Source organism: Mytilus californianus, unplaced genomic scaffold (assembly GCF_021869535.1).
Source record: "Mytilus californianus isolate M0D057914Y unplaced genomic scaffold, xbMytCali1.0.p SCAF_9, whole genome shotgun sequence".
Taxonomy (NCBI): Eukaryota; Metazoa; Mollusca; class Bivalvia; order Mytilida; family Mytilidae; genus Mytilus; species Mytilus californianus.
Window position 1 is genome coordinate 4,727,733 of NW_026262745.1, and position 19,761 is coordinate 4,747,493.

The following is a 19,761-nucleotide window of genomic DNA, read 5'->3' on the forward strand; positions in this document are numbered from 1 at the left end:
ACTCTGTGTATACGAAAGAAGGCGAATATATCAAAGGGATATTCAAACTCACAAGTTGATGACAAACTGACAACGCCATGGCAAAATGAAACGAAAAAAAAACAAAATGACAAACAACAGTTTAGTAAATAAACAATAAAAAAAACTAAAGACTATTAGCCGAATCACATCAAAAGAAAATGTAAATTTTGGTTTTGTTAATCGACTCATAGCACATGGGATAAATGTACTCCACAAAGAGAAAGCAACTCAGCAAAATAGTAAAACCAAAACAGACATATGTTTACAGTATTTATGTTCCTGAATAGTAGATAAATACCAAAATAAGATGTAGTATGATTGTCAATGTATACAAATGTCTATATTCTATATCATAAGCCATCGGCACTTATAACCAGCGACGAAAGGTTCTTGATTTTGAAAGGAAAATGAACGTGTTGTGAGTAAACTATATATATATATATATATTTTTGTACTTAACCTCTCCAATTAATCTCAATGAACGGGAAATAAAATTATTGAAAAAATTCGAGTAAAAATGTGTTCAGTTTATGTTTTTTTTCCCCCGTTCTTTTAATAACAAAAGATTACAGATAACACAGCTACATGTGTACCAGTAAAACCAAACTAAATAATATCGATTCAATATGCATGATAATCGTATAAATATCATTAAATTTACTAGATATAGATATTACAAATTTTACTCCAATTTAATAATATGAAATTTGTTTTTTAATCATAGCATACAGCTTGATTATACTTATTACCAACATGAGAAGCTGAAGCAGTAAAACATGCATAAAAACATAATTTGACAGTAAAACATTAGTAGTTTCTAAAGACATGTATAATTGCTGTCAAGTGTTCCATTTAATATTTAATACATAGGTTTAACAAAACAATTATCAGTAATCTCTCTTTATCTCTTCGAATATAGCATCGTGTTCATATTATAATTTTATTTCCCGTTCTTCAATTGCCATGGCTATTTCCTTGTCCAAAATACAATATTTTTGGTTTTTAGTATTAAAGTAGTAAAGTGGTTCTTTCACCACCGTAGGATCAAATCCTTCTTTTTTCAGAGTTGCCTTTATTTGTTTGAACGTTGATGTGATGTCTATCATATGTGTAAATCGTAGGAATCTAGGTATAGCATATGATTCTAGTTCGTTGATGCATTGTTGTTCTATTTTGGAAATCATGTCTTCAGTAGGATGTTCCTTCTCGGAATCAAGTAAGTTGATTGTAGCCATTCCTGCTCGCCCCTCAGAACCTAAAATTCACATATATCATTTAGAGAGAAACAGTCTAAACATTTTGTAATGCCCTTGTGTTGAATCAATATACAATACTGTAGGTGTACTTAACTTTAAAGTACATGTATATTAAAAACAATTCTAATAATAATTATACCGGCAAATTCTTGGAACAAATCTCCCTAATGATTATCATTTGAAATGCATATATATTCCCGACTTAGTACAAGCGCGCATGTTTGCAAATAAAAGCTCTGGGCGGAAATGAAGATTTCCAATAACGTTCCCTCGTTTGATTTTGCTTGTAATGTTTAAGTACATGTCATTTTTATGTTTCTCTGTGTTATTTTAGTAACAAATCTAGATTTAAATAAAATGAAGGAATCATGTATCTCCCTCATGCATGACTCTGATTCCTTGTCCGGGTTTAGATTTACTTTTGGTCAATTTTGATTTTATCAGCTCTACAACGTTTATAATTGAGGTATTCGGCGTTCAAACATTTTGGCCTCAATCATCATAACTCGAATAATTCAAGCCCTTTCTGTGTCCGAATTTTCTCCCACAACTTAAATAAAAATTCCCTTATTGCATAGCGGTGTGAATTTTCCGGTTGACGGTCTTTATCGAGGAAGACGTTCAGGCGTTAATGTAGCCTTCGTAGATCAGCGGAATATAACGACTGAATTATTCGGGTCACAATCATCACTGATGTGACTTTAATTGTCGAGATGCGTATCTAGTGCATTACAATTGGCACAGGTAATGTTATTTCTATATATTGTTTGCCGTGGATTAAAACTAATACACTTAGTATATTCTATTATATCATATTATATGTACAAAAAATAAGTCCAACATGAGATGAAGCGTTTGGTTTTATGTTATTGCGGTCCCATATATAGATATAAGAAGATGTGGTATGAGTGCCAATGAGACAACTCTCCATCCAAGTCACAATTTGTAAAAGTAAACCATTATAGGTCAAAGTACGGCCTTCAACACGGAGACTTGGCTCACACCGAACAGCAAACTATAAAGGGCCCAACAATTACTAGTGTAAAACCATTCAAACGGGAAAACCAACGGGCTCATCTATATAAAAACGAGAAACGAGAAACACGTATGAACTACATAAACAGACGACAACTACTGTACATCAGATTCCTGTATCAAATTTTACCCATGTATCAAATTTTATCATTATAGGACACTTGATACAGTTTTTGCATAAAAGAACTGAGTTCGGACGAAAACTAACATTAAAAACTTAAACCAACGATGCACTAAATGAATTTCAGAATGCCCTTTATTTGGAATATACTGGTATAGTTTCCAAGATACATTCTTGCACTAAATGAGGAGAATTTAAAACCCATAAGTTGGAAAAAAAAAGACTTCATAATTATGGTAAAAAAAGACTAACAGATAAACAGCAGTTCTCAAAACGCCGTACAGAAAACCAGACTGGGCAACGTAAACATCGCTGCAAAACGACGGTGAATAATTTTGGTCTGAATTTTTCACACCACGATTGTTAGCATTTGCAAACTTCTTTTCTAAAAAAATATCAACCTCACAGTTTTCTAATGGTATCAATCTCAGTGTATGCGTATAATGTCAACCTCAGTATATACGTATTATAACAACCTCAGTGTATGTGTATCATATAACCTCAGCTAATGTATGCATATGGTATCAACCTCAGTGTATGCGTATAATATCAACATCAGCTAGTGTATGCGTATACTATCAATCTTAGTGTATGCGAATTATGTCAATCTCAGTTTATGCGAATGATATCAATCTCAGTGTGTGCATATGGTATCAACCTCAATGTATGCGTATGGTATCAAACTCAGTGTATGCGTATGATATCAAACTCAGTATATGGGTTTGGTATCAATCTCAGTTTATGCGTATAATATCAATCTCAGTGTATGCGTATGCTATCAACCTCAGTGTATGTGTATGATATCAATCTCTGTATGCTTTTAATATCAATCTCAGTGTATGCGTATGGTAACAATCTCAGTGTATGGGTATGGTAACAATCTCAATGTATACGTATATCAACCTCAGTGTATGCGTATGGTATCAATCTCCGTATATACGTATAATATCAATCTCAGTGTATGCGTATAAAATCAACCTCAGTGTATGCGTATGGTATCAATCTCAGTGTATGCGTGTGATATCAACCTCTGTGTATGCGAATAAAATCAACCTCATTGTATGCGTATGGTATCAATCTCAGTGTATGCGTGTGATATCAACCTCTGTGTATGCGTATAAAATCAACCTCAGTGTATGCGTATGGTATCAATATCAGTGTATGCGTGTGATATATACCTCTGTGTATGCGTATAAAATCAACCTCAGTGTTTGTGTATGATATCAATCTCAGTAACAACGTTAACGTAGTGCATACATGAGATATTAACCTCAGTATATACTTATGTTATCAAACCCAGTGTATGCGTAAAATATAAAAAAGTGAAAGGGGCAATTCATTGTTCAATTCAATGAAAGTACGCTCCTTGGCAGAACAAAGCTACAATTGTTAACAAAAGATTTGTTTTACTTAGTGATTATCTATTGGTAACATAAATATTTTTGATAATTAATTTGTTTTTAGTAAACATTAGTACGCTATACCTGGAACAAGAACTCCGTAGACACATGTATCTACTATAAATGGTAGCTCTGTGATAATATTTGCTACTTGTGTGGTTGATACATTTTCACCTTTCCATCTTAAAAATATAAACGAAAAGACTAGATTATTGCATTTCATTTTAAATCGTCAGACTAATGATATGTATTAATATAAAGTTATGTTTTAGCTTTTTTTAGGTACAATAAGGTCAATGACTGTTTTGGCCAAAAATTCGAAAACATCACAAACTTTCATAAATCTATCAAATAACAAAACAATATTCTGCTAAAGTTCACAAGACATCAGTCTGTCTTATGATATATTAATAATACTATATTTTGATACTGATTTACACATTCTGTCTCGGACTCATCTACCTGCAATGAAGGACACATTTTAAAAATTAAAGAGATACACTGAGATCTTCGTAATACTTTTTAGATATGAACAACAGTCTTACACAAACATACATTTTGCCACACGATGTCTAACACCAAGATGTTGATACATTCTATTTTCTTTTTAGTTAAGGGTAGCACTGTCGCTCCTTTTTAATTTGTATTAACTTTTAATGTTACATGTATGTAAAATGCCCTTTATTTTCATTTTACCATTTCTGCAATAGGATGACCAAACTATATCACAAATTACTATTTCAAATAAACAATGATAAATGAATTTATTATTTAATGTAAACCTGTATATGTAAATCAAAGAAAACTTCTAATCATACCTCCTCCTTATTACGATGGACAAAAAATTAAAAAAAAATAAAATAAAACTAGAAGCTCTAAAGAGCATGTGTCGCTCACCTAGGTCTATGTGCATATTCAAGAAAGGACACTCTCTGACATTGTAAACCAGAACAGAATTCATGACAAAAATCTCTTTTTTGTTGATCTTGTATAATAATTGCTGATCGTTTTGTCTGTTTAATTTCTCTCTATCTTCTTTAGTTTTTGCTCAAAGCACAAAAGAGGGTAAAAAAAATCCTGATTTAAGGGCAATCACTTCTATAAAGAGTGACAGTCTACTAACTATATCAGCAAAGGTGTAGACCCGGTAAGACCCCTTTTTGGCCCCAAAATATATCATTTTTACAATTTGTTTAAAATGTAAACTTTAAGCTATTTATTGGAAAGTAAAATACTTTTGTTACATACATATGGCCTGTTTTTGACAATACAATGCACATGCATCAGGTACTAGCACCAGTAATTCATGTGAAATTACTGAAATATCACAATTTAAGCATTTGTGCTAATGTTTAGACGGTTTTTGACTAAAATGGAAGTGGCCGCACTTGTGTTCAGTCTTAATTTTTTAATTCATGTTGTATTTGATGATAATACATAACATATATAAAGGTTGGGACTGAACACGAATGCGGCCACTTACATTTTAGACAAAAATCATCTGAAAAGTTACGTTTTATGGCATATTTGATAGATTTTACATATTGAAGCTTGAATTTGAGCGTCTTAATTGACCAAATCAGTTCAAATATTTTGCATAAACTAATTGAATCGAATGAAGTAGACATGGTTTTACACTAGTAATTTGTTGGGGCCCTTTATAGCTTACTGTTCGGTGTGAGCCAAGGCTCCGTGTTGAAGACCGTACTGTGACCTATAATTGTTTACTTTTATAAATTTTGACTTGGAAGGAGAGTTGTCTCATTGGCACTCATACCACATCTTCTTATATCTACTTGAGTGTTTAAAAAATGTCCAAAATCTTTCATCAGATGTATTTCACATTTTAGGCCAAAATTTACTTTCGCCCTTACCGGACCTTCTCCTTTGACTTGTTTATAGATCTAGCCTTGCTGATCATTTTTGTTATTTTGAAATTTATAATTATTTATTATAATTTCTATCATATAAGGCAAACGCATAAAAAATGGCATAAACTCCAATAAAGAGTGGTCTGACGATTTCCTCTTTTATGTCTTAATTGTAGATCTTGTCTTGCTGATCATTTTTGCTTATTTAAGTTCCTATATATCTATTATAACTTTTAAGGCAAAAACGCGAAAAAATTGGTAAAAATCGTCATCAAAGGGCAATATCTTTAATAAGTAGTCGACTGACGATTTCGACCATAAGACTTATTTGTAGATCTTGTCTGGCTGATAATTTTTGCGATTTAAAGTTTCTCTGTTTCTGTTATAGTTTTCAAGATAATAGGTAAAACTGAAAAAAATGGTACAATTTGTCATTTAAGGGCAATAACTCATATAAGAAGTCCCCTGACAGTTTTGACATAAATGGACAAATGGTAGAGCTCAACATTTTGAACATTTCTGCACCTGTCAGATTTTCTCTATTTATAACGTTTTTCAAAATAATAGATAATACTTGCATTTTACCCGTATGTTCTATTTTTAGCAATGTCGGCCATCTTGGTTGGCAGGCCATCGGACACATTTTTAAAACTAAATACCCCGATGAAGATTGTGGCCAAGTTTCGTCAAATTTGGTCCAGTAGTTTCAGAGGAGAAAAATTTTGTAAAAGTTAACGGACGACGGACGCCAAGTGACGAGAAAAGCTCACTTGGCCCTATGGGTCAGGTGAACTAAAAAATAACCAGTATCTCAATTGTGTGTAAAACAATTAAAAGGTCTTTTTCTATAAAGTCTGATATCAGTAATGCACTCTTTACGACCTTTCATTTGATATGCGACAAGCATACATTCTTAATTTTTTCTCTTTAAGCACTTAATGACCCTATCCTCCTCAATTTTCGAGATCGGAAGTATGATATTTGTAATGAAGACTTGATGACCACTCATTTGATATGCGACAACCTTACCTTCTAAGACAATTTAGTTTTTGCACTCAATGACCCAACCCAACTCATTTTTAGGGGACAGAAATTTGATATTGGAAGTGTATACTTTATAGACAGAAATTTTATATGCGACAACATTATCATTTTATAAGAGTTATTTCCCTTGAAATATTATACACATTTTTTGGAAAAAATATATTTCTAGAACCAGAAGTCGTAGAGACATTGAACCTTCACCAATAATCTTCAAATTATGCGACCATTCATTTATGATTTGCACCCAAGGTCAAAGGTAATAGAGTGCAAACAAATTTTACGCTTAAATTTCAAGCTTGAATATTAAGAAAACGAAGAGATAGCTGTATACACAGAGCATATAAAATGTTATTCTATATATAAACCAAAAACTGTCCGACCATCCGTTCAAAAGTTACGACGAGATAATTCTTTTAAAGTATAATTTTTTGTGTAAATCTATGAAATGGTAACAGATATCACCCTACTATAAACTGCAAAAATTATCAGTATTTTAAGGCCTTCAATTTGAGTTCAATATCAAGGTCATGAGGAAATTACTTCCTGACTTTCAAAGTATACTATAACCTTGACCTTGTGACCTTTTGAAAGGTCAAGTAGTCCTGAGTTGAATGGTGGTAGTCCCATGTCTATGACTTCCGGTTCTCAAATTCGGTATTGCATCATATATTTAATTATTCATTGTGCCCTTAATGAGCTATGAAATTGTCCCAATTTTTCATAGTGTTTTCCTTCATCTGCAGATCATCTTACACTTAGCAGATTTGAGATGTCTGTTGTCGTTTTAGAGATATTGTAGTTTAAAATTTTGTGAGGGGGCATATATTTCTGAATCAACAAAGGCTAGCCACCTGAAATTTTCAGAATTTTCAGAATTTAATATGGTTATATGTATGACGAAATACTAAAATCATTTGATAAAAAAACAAAGGAAAATAGGCAAGTTGAAATGTTCATGTTTTACATTGATTTTTCATAAGTTCTATTTATAAAATTTATATTGCATCATTTTTTGGACTTTGCAAAATTGGGTCATTTGACATATGAAATTGAACATCCAAATGAGCTGTTCAAAAATGAAAATTCTAAACCCTATTTTTCATCCTAAAGAGAAAGGGGGGGGGGGGGGAATTAAATGCACAAAAAAACTTATAAGGGTTGTTTTCAAAATAATTGTTTAAGTATATTAACATTGCCATATGTTCCTGTACATGTTGTCATTTTCAGATCAATTCTATCTGTAACAATTTTTCAGATATATGCAAAGAAAAGAAATTGTTTTAAGAGGATATAACTCTAAAAGGGGATAATGAAATCCTACGCAGTGTCATCTGGTATTACTGCATGATGAGATATACCTATTGTCCAAATAAGGTTATGGTATCTCATAAAAAGAACGAGGAGGGCCATGTCGAAAAAAAAATGAAAGGAAGATAACTTCTAAAGGGGATGATGAAATTCTACACAGGGTCATCTGGTAATACTTCATGATGAGGTCTATTGACGGTCTAAATTTGATAACTACAAAAGAAACGTACTTTCAACAAGTTTCAATTATCAATAAAAATATGACGGTCGTGACCCTCTTACTAACAAAACACATGAAATATGTAAACAAAAAATCCGAAAATAATCATTAAACGTGGTTCATAGTTACCTATATGTATCACCAAGCCGATCATAAAAATAGTAATAGTAGTATTCGTCATGGTAAAACAGGTCTCCAGAATTGATGTATACATCTCCTTTTTTAAAAACATCATGGATAAGTTTTCGTTTAGTTGCATCTTCCCGGTTTTTATATCCTTCAAATGGAGTTTTTTCACTTAGTGTTAAAATAAGTAGTCCTGGCTCATCTGCAATTAAAACATTTACTTAAAATGTCCCAATTGAACAATAAAACTAGTAAGAATAATAGCGAGTTTAAATGCTTTGATCAACATTTTCCTTATTCATAACACTTTATCCTGTTTGATATTTACCATGGACGGCTTGCTATGGGCATGTATTTGTACACAACTCACATTTCTTCCATCCTTCACTTTTATCACAAAGTGAGGTGAATTTGGGACTATTGTTGATTGTCTTTTTTGAGCAACGAAACTTGTTTGATGATGATGGATGGTTGCTTAACGTCCAGCGGTAAATTAATATGCATATTCAGGACGAGAACATGTTAATGTAATATGAATATTAACCCTGTTTTGTACTAGACCGACACGCTGAGCCGGTTTTTAACGTGCTAGTTCACAAGGTAACAGTCCGCTGGAAGGCATGTCACCTTACCCGGACACATTATTCTGACTCCGAGCCGACCAGCCTTTGCTCTTACTTCTTAATGCTGCGTACTAAGCGGATAAGCAGCAAATACAAATTTTACAGTCTTTGGTTTGACCCGGCCGGGGTTCGAATCCACGACCTCCTGCACTCGAGGTGAACACGAAACCACCGAGGCGGTTGGAACTTGTTTGAGAAAATATCGTCCACAAACAACCATCAGCAAAACATTTTGAATAGAAAAACTTTCGTGTAGCTTTTTATGTAATCCCACCAAAAATAAGGTTTTATTTTAGTGTGTCATACCCTTTCCATTCCAAAATATACTCAAATCATGATGCCAAACAAAGAAAATACCTTTTTTAAACAAAATACTCCAGTTTTGTCATGGTAACTCGTCAAATGGTTTATTTAAAAATAAGATGTGTTATGATTGCCAGTGAGACAACTTTCCCCCAGAGACCAAATGACATAGAAATTAACAACTATTGGTCACCGTACGGCCTTCTACAATGAGCAAAACCCGTACCGCACAGTCAGCTATAAAAGGCCCCGAAATGACAAATGATTGATTTTTTTTTTCTGAACAACTTTAACCGTAGGCAAATAGTTTTGCTATTGGTTATTTGCTCGTGGACGATGTTTCCTCAAATGAAGTACGAACGGAAAACTGCATTTAATTAACATTTTCTTCATTTATGCGATAAATGCACACATTATAATGACGCCATAACATTGTACATCTGGCCTGATTTATTTATGTTTCTTGGTTTATATATTTCCCTTCATAACGAGCGGATTTAAACTGTAGCTCTCAAAAGCTTCATTTTCTTGGGCCAAAATTGGGGCTTAATTTTCTCTTTAATCTTTATTCTTCACTTTTCTAGACTTGGAACAATTTAGAGCTTGAAACATTGTGTAAACATAAATGTATTGTTGAAGACAGTATAATGACCTAATGATATCTTTGTTTTTGTGTAGTTGGGATGCTGTATCATTGAAGTACCCTCCACATATCCAATTATCCATATACATACATGGAGCAGCTGGAATGCACTGGCCATTTTCATCTCGTACAGGCTGGTCCATATCTGTATCAAACTTGACAAAATGGATCCGAAGCAACCGTTTCTAAATAATTAAAGGAAAATGATTTTATCGATCATCACGTCTTTGGAGCAGTATACATGTACATTTGTAGGAGGGCCTGGATGGGTTTACAGAATAGAGAATAATGGAAAAAATGTGCAGCATAAAGGGCTAACAAAATAGAGAATAGAGAAAAATAGGTCAAAAAAATAAAGAATAGAGAATAATGGGGTGCTTAAATATAAAGAATAGAGAATAACAGAAAAAATTTATAAAAAATAGAGAAAAATGGCAAAAAAATTAAAGAATACAGAAATGAAGGACCCCCCCCATCCCCACCCCTTTCCATTCCCTCGTATATCCCTTGGAGCAACTTGTATGACTCTCGGTTTTACTGATAGTTTGTATAATAATGGCTCTAGTTTAAGTGTATTTGATGAATTGTGCAGAGGTTATTAAGCAAGCTAATTTTGTTCTTCAAGTCGTATCAATTTCCCAGAAAAAGAAAATTTGAATAGGCTTATATTATCAACTGATTATTTTGTTTGTTTAAGTAAATAATTTCATCATAATTTGTTGGATGAAATGATTGAATTAGCCCTAATACGGTAAATACATGTACAACATGTGCAATACTGATGACTTTTGATAATGTTAATTAATGAATGATTGATGTTTTATTGAAAACCAGCTGCAAATATGTCATTGAAACTCAGAATAAATATTAAGGTAATAACAATTCAATACCGATTAGGTTGAACTTCTGTACTATAAATTTTACAAAAAATCTTACGAATAGTGGAGATATTCTGCCAACTGCACCAACTGCGTTTTCGATATTTATAAGTCCTGCTGGCATCTCAGTTGCACCATAGAACTCCAGAATTCGTTCTATCTTAAACTTTTTTTGAAACAATGTCCATACGTCTTTCCTTAGTCCATTTCCAAGCGCGACTCTTATTCTATGATTGGTATCATAATCGCCCTTCAGTATATAATGTAGAAATGCATGTTAGAAGAGACACAAAGAAGTCGCTGCTAAGTTTCACTGTGAACATATATGCACAACATTGACCTTTGAATACAAAATCATATGAAGATACCGATAGGCAATACAAATCATAAGTTGAAGAACGGCAGAAATCATCCCTTCAGAAAAAAAAATAACAACAAAAAAAACAAAAAAAAACAAAAAAAAAACAAACGAAAGACAAAAAAAGTCCTCAAAACACTACCCTCGTCAATACTTTTCTTTATCTATACCGTAATGTATTGATTTTTTTTATTTTGGAAAATAGTTTTGATGGCAGATATTTGGTGGTTTAAGTATACAACTGTTATAGACGGATTTTTTTATCTGGACATTGAAACATTTTGTCTATTCTTTTCTTAAGACCGCTTATTCAATAATAAATTTTATCAAATAGAAAAAATATAAAGACTGGATAGTCAATAATAAGCTTTTGAAAAATTATATTCCCCTCGCCAAAACGTTTATGTATTATATTTAAGAAAAATACTAAAATATGTTCCCCTTTTTACGACTCCTATCTAAATCACAATAACAAATTGATTCAGAAACAGTTACACAAAATAAAAAATAAAAAACAATAACCCCCTACCCTCATAAAGGCAAGAAAAACCAACACAATCAAGTTGGCAACAACAACAAAAAAGTAAATGGTGATTGTCAGATTGTCACATGACATGTAAATAGTAGGTTAGGGAGCAACCATTCAACTTCAAGGGGGAGGGGGTTTATGGTTTTTTGTCTGAGTCATAACATTTTAAAATAAGATTCAGAATATATTTTTTTGTCATCTGCTTGACCACAATATTTTTTTTTCATCAAATTGGGGATCAGAATATTTTATTTAGGAAAATAACAATAACCCTCCCCCTTGAAGTTAAATGGTCGTTCCCTTAGTCAATATATGCACTACATTTTTGTATTTTGTCAGTTTACGGCATAAAGTACTGATATTCCGGTCTACAGTAATGTTTGTTGAATTATGTCTGGAAAAATGTCACTATTTTCATTATACAATTTGACATTTAACTAACATTTTGCATAAAAGTCGAGATATTCTAAAAAAACGTATCATAATGATTGATTCAAGATCATAAGTTCTCATGGTATTTGTTGTTTTCTTGTGTCTCTTGGACAATAAACCCTATTTTCTTGGTCTTAGATTTAAAGTTAACTTACATTTCTAGGTTATTTTGTTCTTCTTATTTCATACAAACCTTTGGTGAGTTCACCAAATATCGACACATCTCACCGACATAATGAATCATTGTTACGTTGTTCCGATGGCATTCTTCAAAGAACTTACTGGCAGAAAATTTTTCTGACAGAACCACTGTCACTCCTTCAATGAATATAAAAGAGCAGAAGTTACTGAGCGTACAAAACAAACCTCGCACAATAAAGATCGGTTCTATCTTAGACTGTTTTAAGGATCTCATACTTTCAACTTTTCAAATTTTGTAATCTCTGGTAGCGACCTTTATATTTGTAACTACATGTATGTTTTTAAAGAATGCATCTCAAGTACATATCTGTCAAAAATTGCCCTTTTTTATCAATGTTATTTACCTAAAAGGCCAAGTGAGCTTTTCTCATCACTTGGAGTCAGTCGTCCGTCGTCGTTAACTTTTACAAAAATCTTCTCCTCTGAATCTACTGTGCCACATTTAACCATACTTGGCCACAATCATCATTAAGGTATCTAGTTTGAAAAATGTGTCCGATGATCCGCCTGCCAACCAACATGGCCGACATGGCTAAAAATAGAACATAGGGGTAAAATGCAAGTTTGGTCTAATATCTTGAAAACTGCTATAAATGGAGAAAATCTGAAACAGGCAGAAATGTTAAAAATGATGAAATCTACCTATTGTTTATTTATTTCCAAAACTGTCAGTCGACTTCTTATAGGAGTTATTGCCCTGAAATGACAAATTTTACCGATTTTTTTCATTTTTGCTTTTTATCTGAAAAACAGTAAAAGATAGAGAGTAACTTTATTTACCAAAAATGATCAGCAAGACAAGATCTACAAATAGGTCCATTGTCGAAATCGTCAGACGACTCTTTATTGGAATGATTGCCCTTTAATGAAGATTTTTATCATTTTTTTGTGCTTTTGCCTGATATCGGAAACACCTTAAATAGATAAATAGAAACTTAGATCAGCAAGACAAGATCTATAAATAAGTTTCAATCTTGAAATCTTCTGACGACCCCTTATTGGATAATTATTTTTACATTTTCTTTGCAATTTTGTCTAATATCTGAAAAACTATAATAGATAGAAACTTAAATAAGCAAAAATGATCATCAAGACTTATCTACAAATAAGTAAAAGAGCCGAAATCGTCAGTTGACTCCTTGTTAGAGTTCTTGCTCTTTAATGATGATTTTTATCAATATTTTATTTTTTTGCTTACTATCTTGAAAAATATAAAAGATGGATAGAAACTTTATATAACAAAAATGATCAGCAAGACAAGATCTACAAATAAGTTAAATTTCGCCGAAATCAGTTTTTTTACTCTTTATAGGAGTGATGGCCTTAAATGATATTTTATTTTACCGTTTTTTGTGTTTTGGGTAAAAACTAAGGAAAATAGAGAGAAACTGTACACAGAAAAATGATCAGCAGTACAAGATCAACAAAAAAAGATTTTTGTCATGAATTCTATTCTAGTCCACAATGTTGGAGAGAGTCCATTGTTGAAGATGCTTATAAACCTAGGTGAGCGACACAGGCTCTTCAGAGCCTCTAGTTTCCACTACACATCGATTTGCAACAGCATCCTTGTTGTCTGATACGGCTATAGATGTTTCCATTGAAAGACTGTTGAATATATGGAAGAAACAATTTGTCTTCCTAATTGCTTAATAATCTACTCCAAAAAGTAACAAATTCTAAGTTTTCGATATGCAAGCTTTAGAAACAAATTTCTCCTTCTGATTGTGCTTGTAAGTATCAGTTTAAGTTCTCCATTAGAAACAAGTTATTTTTCATCAAAAAATTTCTAATCTGCATTGAAAAAATTACATGTAACATTGACAAAATTGATTTCAATATACTAGTAAACAATTTTTGATCTGAAACTGTCAATTTGTGCTGAACTGCTCTGTTCAAAATGACAAACTTTAGCGGACATGTTTAAATCAAGTTAATAATAATATAGAAAATGTTACTATCGAAAATTGAGAAATAGTATAATTCTTCATCAACAATGGAGCTAATTATTTTTCCTGTGAACTAATTATTTCTCCTGTTGAATTGGCTACACTTTGGAATACATTGTGTCTATATATAAACGCAACGTCATGAATCTTTAAAGGTTAAGAAAGATATCTAAATAGCAGCACGGTAAGCATAATTTATATCTCGCACAATGGAAGACATTTGTTATGATTGTTTATGAATTTTAAAACGTTCATTTTAATTAATTAAAATAACAAAAGGCACGAAGTGCATTTTCGTAGATATTCTCCAATCTTTCCTGTTGATGTTGTCTCGTAAGCACCTACCTGTATCCTTTTTACCTGGTGCTGACATTATCTCTCACAAAGATCAAAATGAGACAAAAACAAATATATAATGTGTCCATACCATTTTTTCGTGATGTCCCAATGCCTAATAGAGATGCCGCTGAGTGATATAAGGGAAGACATTCGTACAATACATCATCCGGTGTCACATGACAATAGTTGTATATAAACGAACCAATCATACACTTTGCATGTGTAACAATAGCAGGTTTTGGTAAGCCTTTGGAAGAAAAAATAAAACAATAAAATATACCACTCATCAATGTGTGATACAATAATAAAACATAAACAAATAAAAAACACAACAAAAAAAATAACAAAAAAATCAACAAGAGGAAGCCACAATATCTTTTTCAACAAATTTACATACTCCAAAAGAAAGGCAATTTGATTGCAAATTTTACATGCTTTTGAAACAATTTGCTTCGTCGTCTCTAACCAAAATGAAATAGTTTGTATTCGAAAGACATTATTAAGCTTAACGTCAAGCATAATTTTGATATTTGTTAAAGGGGCATTAGCTGCAAAAGGAGTAAGATCGGTAAGGGCCATATTTGGCCCCGATTATCAAGTTCAATGTTTCAAGAACAAAAATGAAGAAAAAACATGTGAGAAAGTTAAATAGAACTCTTTTTGACAAAGTTGTGTTATAATGCTTTGATTTTAACATCCCAATTAGGTCAAAAATAGAGATTTTTGCGAAATTTGACAAAATCTTTCGAATTTTAATCATATTAAGGCCTTAACATAGAGCGCAGGCGTCGACAAACAAAATATTCAAGTCAGATATGTAAGGGACGACATCAAAAGACCAATGTAGGATAAAAAACTTAAATCAAATAGTTTGGGGGTAAAAATTGCTGCCAGTTTTGTTTATCGAAAATCGATTTTACATATATCCATATTGGTCAATCAATTTTTACCAAATTAAGTTAAGAGGGGGGGGGGGGGGGGGGTCAGTAAAAAAACTATGTAAATTAAGTTTTTTATCCTACACTGAACTTTTGATGTCGTCCCTAAAATGTCATAGCAAACATTATGTTAAAATATCTTTTTTGTTGACGCATGCGCTCGATATTTCCTGTCCAAAAAATCAATGGAGATTTACCCGTTTTCATTGAATTTTCGTGAAAAATCAAAATGAGTGCTATTTGTGACGTCATGAATAGATCGCAAGTACGTAAATTGTATTAGCAATGATTCATTGTGATATTGGTCAATGATTTCTAATTTGATATTTTAGCTAGAAGTAGGGGTCATTTTAGGGCCTTATCGAACCTACTCCTTTAAGTTCACCGATTTTACTCAAGTTCTCATATTTGATTAATAACATAGTTTACTAAAACGTATATCCAAATTACAAAGGGTCTTAAATAAACCATTAACCATTGCATGGACTCGATAATATGTCTCAGCATTTCGTTGGTATTTTAATCTAGACGCCATATAATTAACCATCGAGATGACCCCCGAAGACTGCCGACGGTCATATAAACCGATATAAACAGAAACATAAAAATAAATAGATAGCGATCACGTGCACTTGGATTTTTCAAGGTCTGTTTGATTTCATATTATAGATTAAAAAATATGTTAATCATCGGTTTTACCTGTATAAGAATGATTTTCTTGTGGATCGAATCAGTCAACCGAAGGGTTCACCCTTGTTTCATTTTTAATATTGATATTCTTTTCTTTTTAATAGCTAAGCAAGCTTAGTACATGCGTAACCCATCTCTAGCTAACGGGTTAAATTGAAGGTCACATGAATATGGATTCAATGAGGTCAAATTATTGTCTTGCAAGCGAATAATACATAAGCGATGTTTCTGAGCTTATTTTGACAAATTTGGGTTAAACTGACTGCTTATAATTATAACGAACTATTATTTCAAAATACCGCTTTTATTAATACCCGAAACAAAAAGAATCGTATTTAAATATTTAGTCTAAATCGTAGCTAATGCCCCTTTAAGAATGGTCTTCTTCGATATGGGATAAGTAATTAAAATTTGCCAAAATATGTCAAACCTGTCAAACGCACCTTGCCACGAGCGGGGTTTGAACTCATTCTTCAATATTGACAGGCTAGTGATCAATGTAGATGAATTTCATTTTACTTTACAATGCGCTTTCCGCCATACATTTTTGACCGGCTGAAATCTTGCCGATGTGTGGCGTAGCCACTGGAAAATAAATTGTAAGCACGGGCCGGGGTCAGGGGGTCGATATCCACCAGAAGCTTTACATTGGGTCCCGCCAGAAGCTAAGCAGTGGGTTAAAGGGGCAGAAGTTTATCAGTGGGGCTGTAAAAAGAAGCACAATAAAAACCAACCGTTGCTGCTTGGATATATAAATACACAGTTACGTCCGGTAGGAAGGAGGTAAACATTGGTTCTGTAATAAAGAAACATGACACAAACCAAATTGTAAGTGGCTGTTTGGGATGCATAAGTACACAGTAACGTTCAGTAGGAAGGAGGTACCATGCGAAGGAGAGTGTCATACGTTTTGTATATTAAAGAATCCTTTTGAACACGTCTATAGTGGACTTTCATATTTTCTTTTAAAACTTGTATTGCTTTTCCTGCAATTTTATATCAACCTTACTACCTACTAGTGAGGGATTAGAAGTTTAATTTTCCATTTTCTATCCGAGGCAAAAGTGTAAATGGCCTAATCAAGATCAAGTTGAATTTCAGGATGGACATACATCAATGACAGACCTATGAGTCTTTCCTCCACCATCGTTGATCGAATGAGGTTTTTATTCGTTTAAGAGCACTGAAAGATCTCTCTGCAGTAGCAGATGTGAATGGCATAGCCAGTAGAACCTTCACAGCTCTATAAATGTAAGGGTACAATTCATGCATGTTTAGGGTGTCTATCAGTGTACTTGGCTTATCAACAACATTTTGCAATTTGCATTTCCACCTGACCATTTCTGTCCTATATGCTGCAATTTTTTTATTAGGTAGATCTCCTGTAAATGGCATAAAACCTGAAGTTTTGTTTCTTGAGTGTGAGAGGCAAGTTTTGAAGGGATTAAGTATTGAGCGAGAAAGCTTTCTTTGTGAGCAACAAGCCTTGTTTCAATTTCATTTGCAATATGGTCTGACCATTTCTGTCCTATATGCTGCAAACTTTGTATCAGGTAGATCTCCTGTAAATGGCATAAAACCTGAAGTTCTGTTTCTTGAGTGCGAGAGGCAAGTTTTGAAGGGATTAAGTATTGAGCGAGAAAGCTTTCTTTGGGAACAACAAGCCTTGTTTCAATTTCATTTGCAATATGGTCGAGCACTTGGTAATATAAATGATCGTCACCAATACTCTTCAGGTGTATCAACTGGCATATTATCCCGATGCTGGTGTCTTCTTGGATTTCTCGGTAGCAGTCTGCTTTTCTGCGAGTTTGATGATGTTCCCATATAACTCTTGCCAGACGGTGTCATCCTACCTTATTCGACGAAGGCTGACAATAATTATCTCAATTTCAGACGCGGCTTATACCAATCCAATGGAAGGTCTTTGTAGCAGATTAGATAAATTTAAACTGTATTGAAGTACATGTTCTTACAACCAGGGTAAATAAAGGCAGCAGTAGTATACTGCTGTTCGAAATTTATAAATCGATAGAGATAAAATAGAGGTAACAATGAATCCAAAATCTTGATTAGCTAGTTTCAGCTTCTTGGCATTTCTATCACCGTAGACGTCTGTCTTTAAATCATCTAACATGTCAACGACTAAAGCATGAGCAGATTTGAATGTGTTTAGAGCGTCAGTCCTAAATGACCATCGAGCAAATTATATATCCTTCACGATGTCAACTGTATTGTGGATCAAATGGAATGATTTGAAAACAGCCAAATTTAAGCAATGTGCATGGCAGTGCACATAATGAGCTTCCGGGATTTCTGCTTGAATATGTGTGCAAACGCCAGGGAAGTTACCTGCCATATTAGCAGCCCCATCATGACCTTGGCCTATTATTGCCTGTGTCATGATCCCATTCTCACGCAGTTTGTCCATAATAGTAGCGGCCAAAGCCTCTTCAGTTGTTGAACTTGCCTCAGCAAATCAAAGAAACGACTCTTTCACACACAAATATTCATTGTTATCAGTGCCTACATAACGGACACACACAGAAATTTGCTCTGTGGTAGAAACATCAGTAGTTTCATCTGCAAGTACACTGAAGCAATCAACAGTATTACACTCTGTGACGATACGTTGTCGTAACGTTAACTGTTTGCCACACATGTGAATTTCAAATTAATTTTGTACTGTAGGCGATATGTTTCTTGCGACTGCGGGCTGTTTTGTAAATGATCAGCTAAAGTCTGTTCAATTTCAGCCCTATAGTTGATGAGAAATATGAAATTACTTTTTTCTTCGGTATGAACACGCAAGAAATAATCTGTTTATAACAAAGATAAATAGTCTTCAGTATACTTTTCAAAATGTTCCTGTTTCGTGAGATTTTATTTTGAAATGAGCTACTTAACATTGACAATACATCTTCTCTTTTTCCTGTAGCGACTGGTAAAGTAAAGTTTTCACTTATTTCAAGATACTTGCTATGTCCAGGTTGTCCCAAATGGCGTTTTATCAATGCACCCAAATTTCCCCAGTCGTTTACAGGATCCCTAACAAAAGCATGATCAGTACAATTGAATAAAACATAGTTCAAACAGATCGGTTAAATCCCCTTTTCCTACCACGAATTTCTGTATGAGGAAAAACAGAAGATGTAGGATTATCCCATTTTTTTCAGCAAAAACAAATTGTGCATGTTGGTCGTCAACATTTGATTTCTGGAATGCAAGACCTATATTATTTGGCTGATTTGATATAGAACTAGTAACAATTGTTTTTTCATTACTAGTATAATCGTTAGCATCGATGACGTTTGGAGAAGAACTGAGACAATTTAAGTTGTCCCTTACTAATATTTTTTTCAGACGAAGTCGCTGAATTGCTTATCTTCACTTTGATTCAGTTAACTTTCAACTTTCAATTGATGATTAAAAGCGAGTGCTTTCGATCAAATAGTTGTAAAACTAATAAAAACACG

General features: G+C 33.2%; 1 protein-coding gene across 4 annotated transcripts in view; it reads right to left on the bottom strand.

Moving 5' to 3' along the window:
- Nucleotides 1-278: 278 nt before the first annotated feature.
- LOC127714307 (long-chain fatty acid transport protein 2-like) overlaps nt 279-19,761 on the bottom strand; it is a 44,261-nt gene continuing 24,778 nt past the window's right edge. For all 4 annotated transcript variants that reach the window (XM_052220368.1, XM_052220370.1, XM_052220367.1 and 1 more), the window contains 7 exons: nt 14,746-14,904; nt 12,362-12,486; nt 10,908-11,099; nt 10,063-10,156; nt 8,406-8,604; nt 3,918-4,015; nt 279-1,276 (listed from right to left, as the gene is read on the bottom strand). In XM_052220368.1, coding sequence (XP_052076328.1) covers nt 954-1,276; nt 3,918-4,015; nt 8,406-8,604; nt 10,063-10,156; nt 10,908-11,099; nt 12,362-12,486; nt 14,746-14,904 — 1,190 coding nt within the window. In that variant the 3' untranslated portion in view covers nt 279-953. The remainder of the gene's footprint in view (nt 1,277-3,917; nt 4,016-8,405; nt 8,605-10,062; nt 10,157-10,907; nt 11,100-12,361; nt 12,487-14,745; nt 14,905-19,761) is intronic.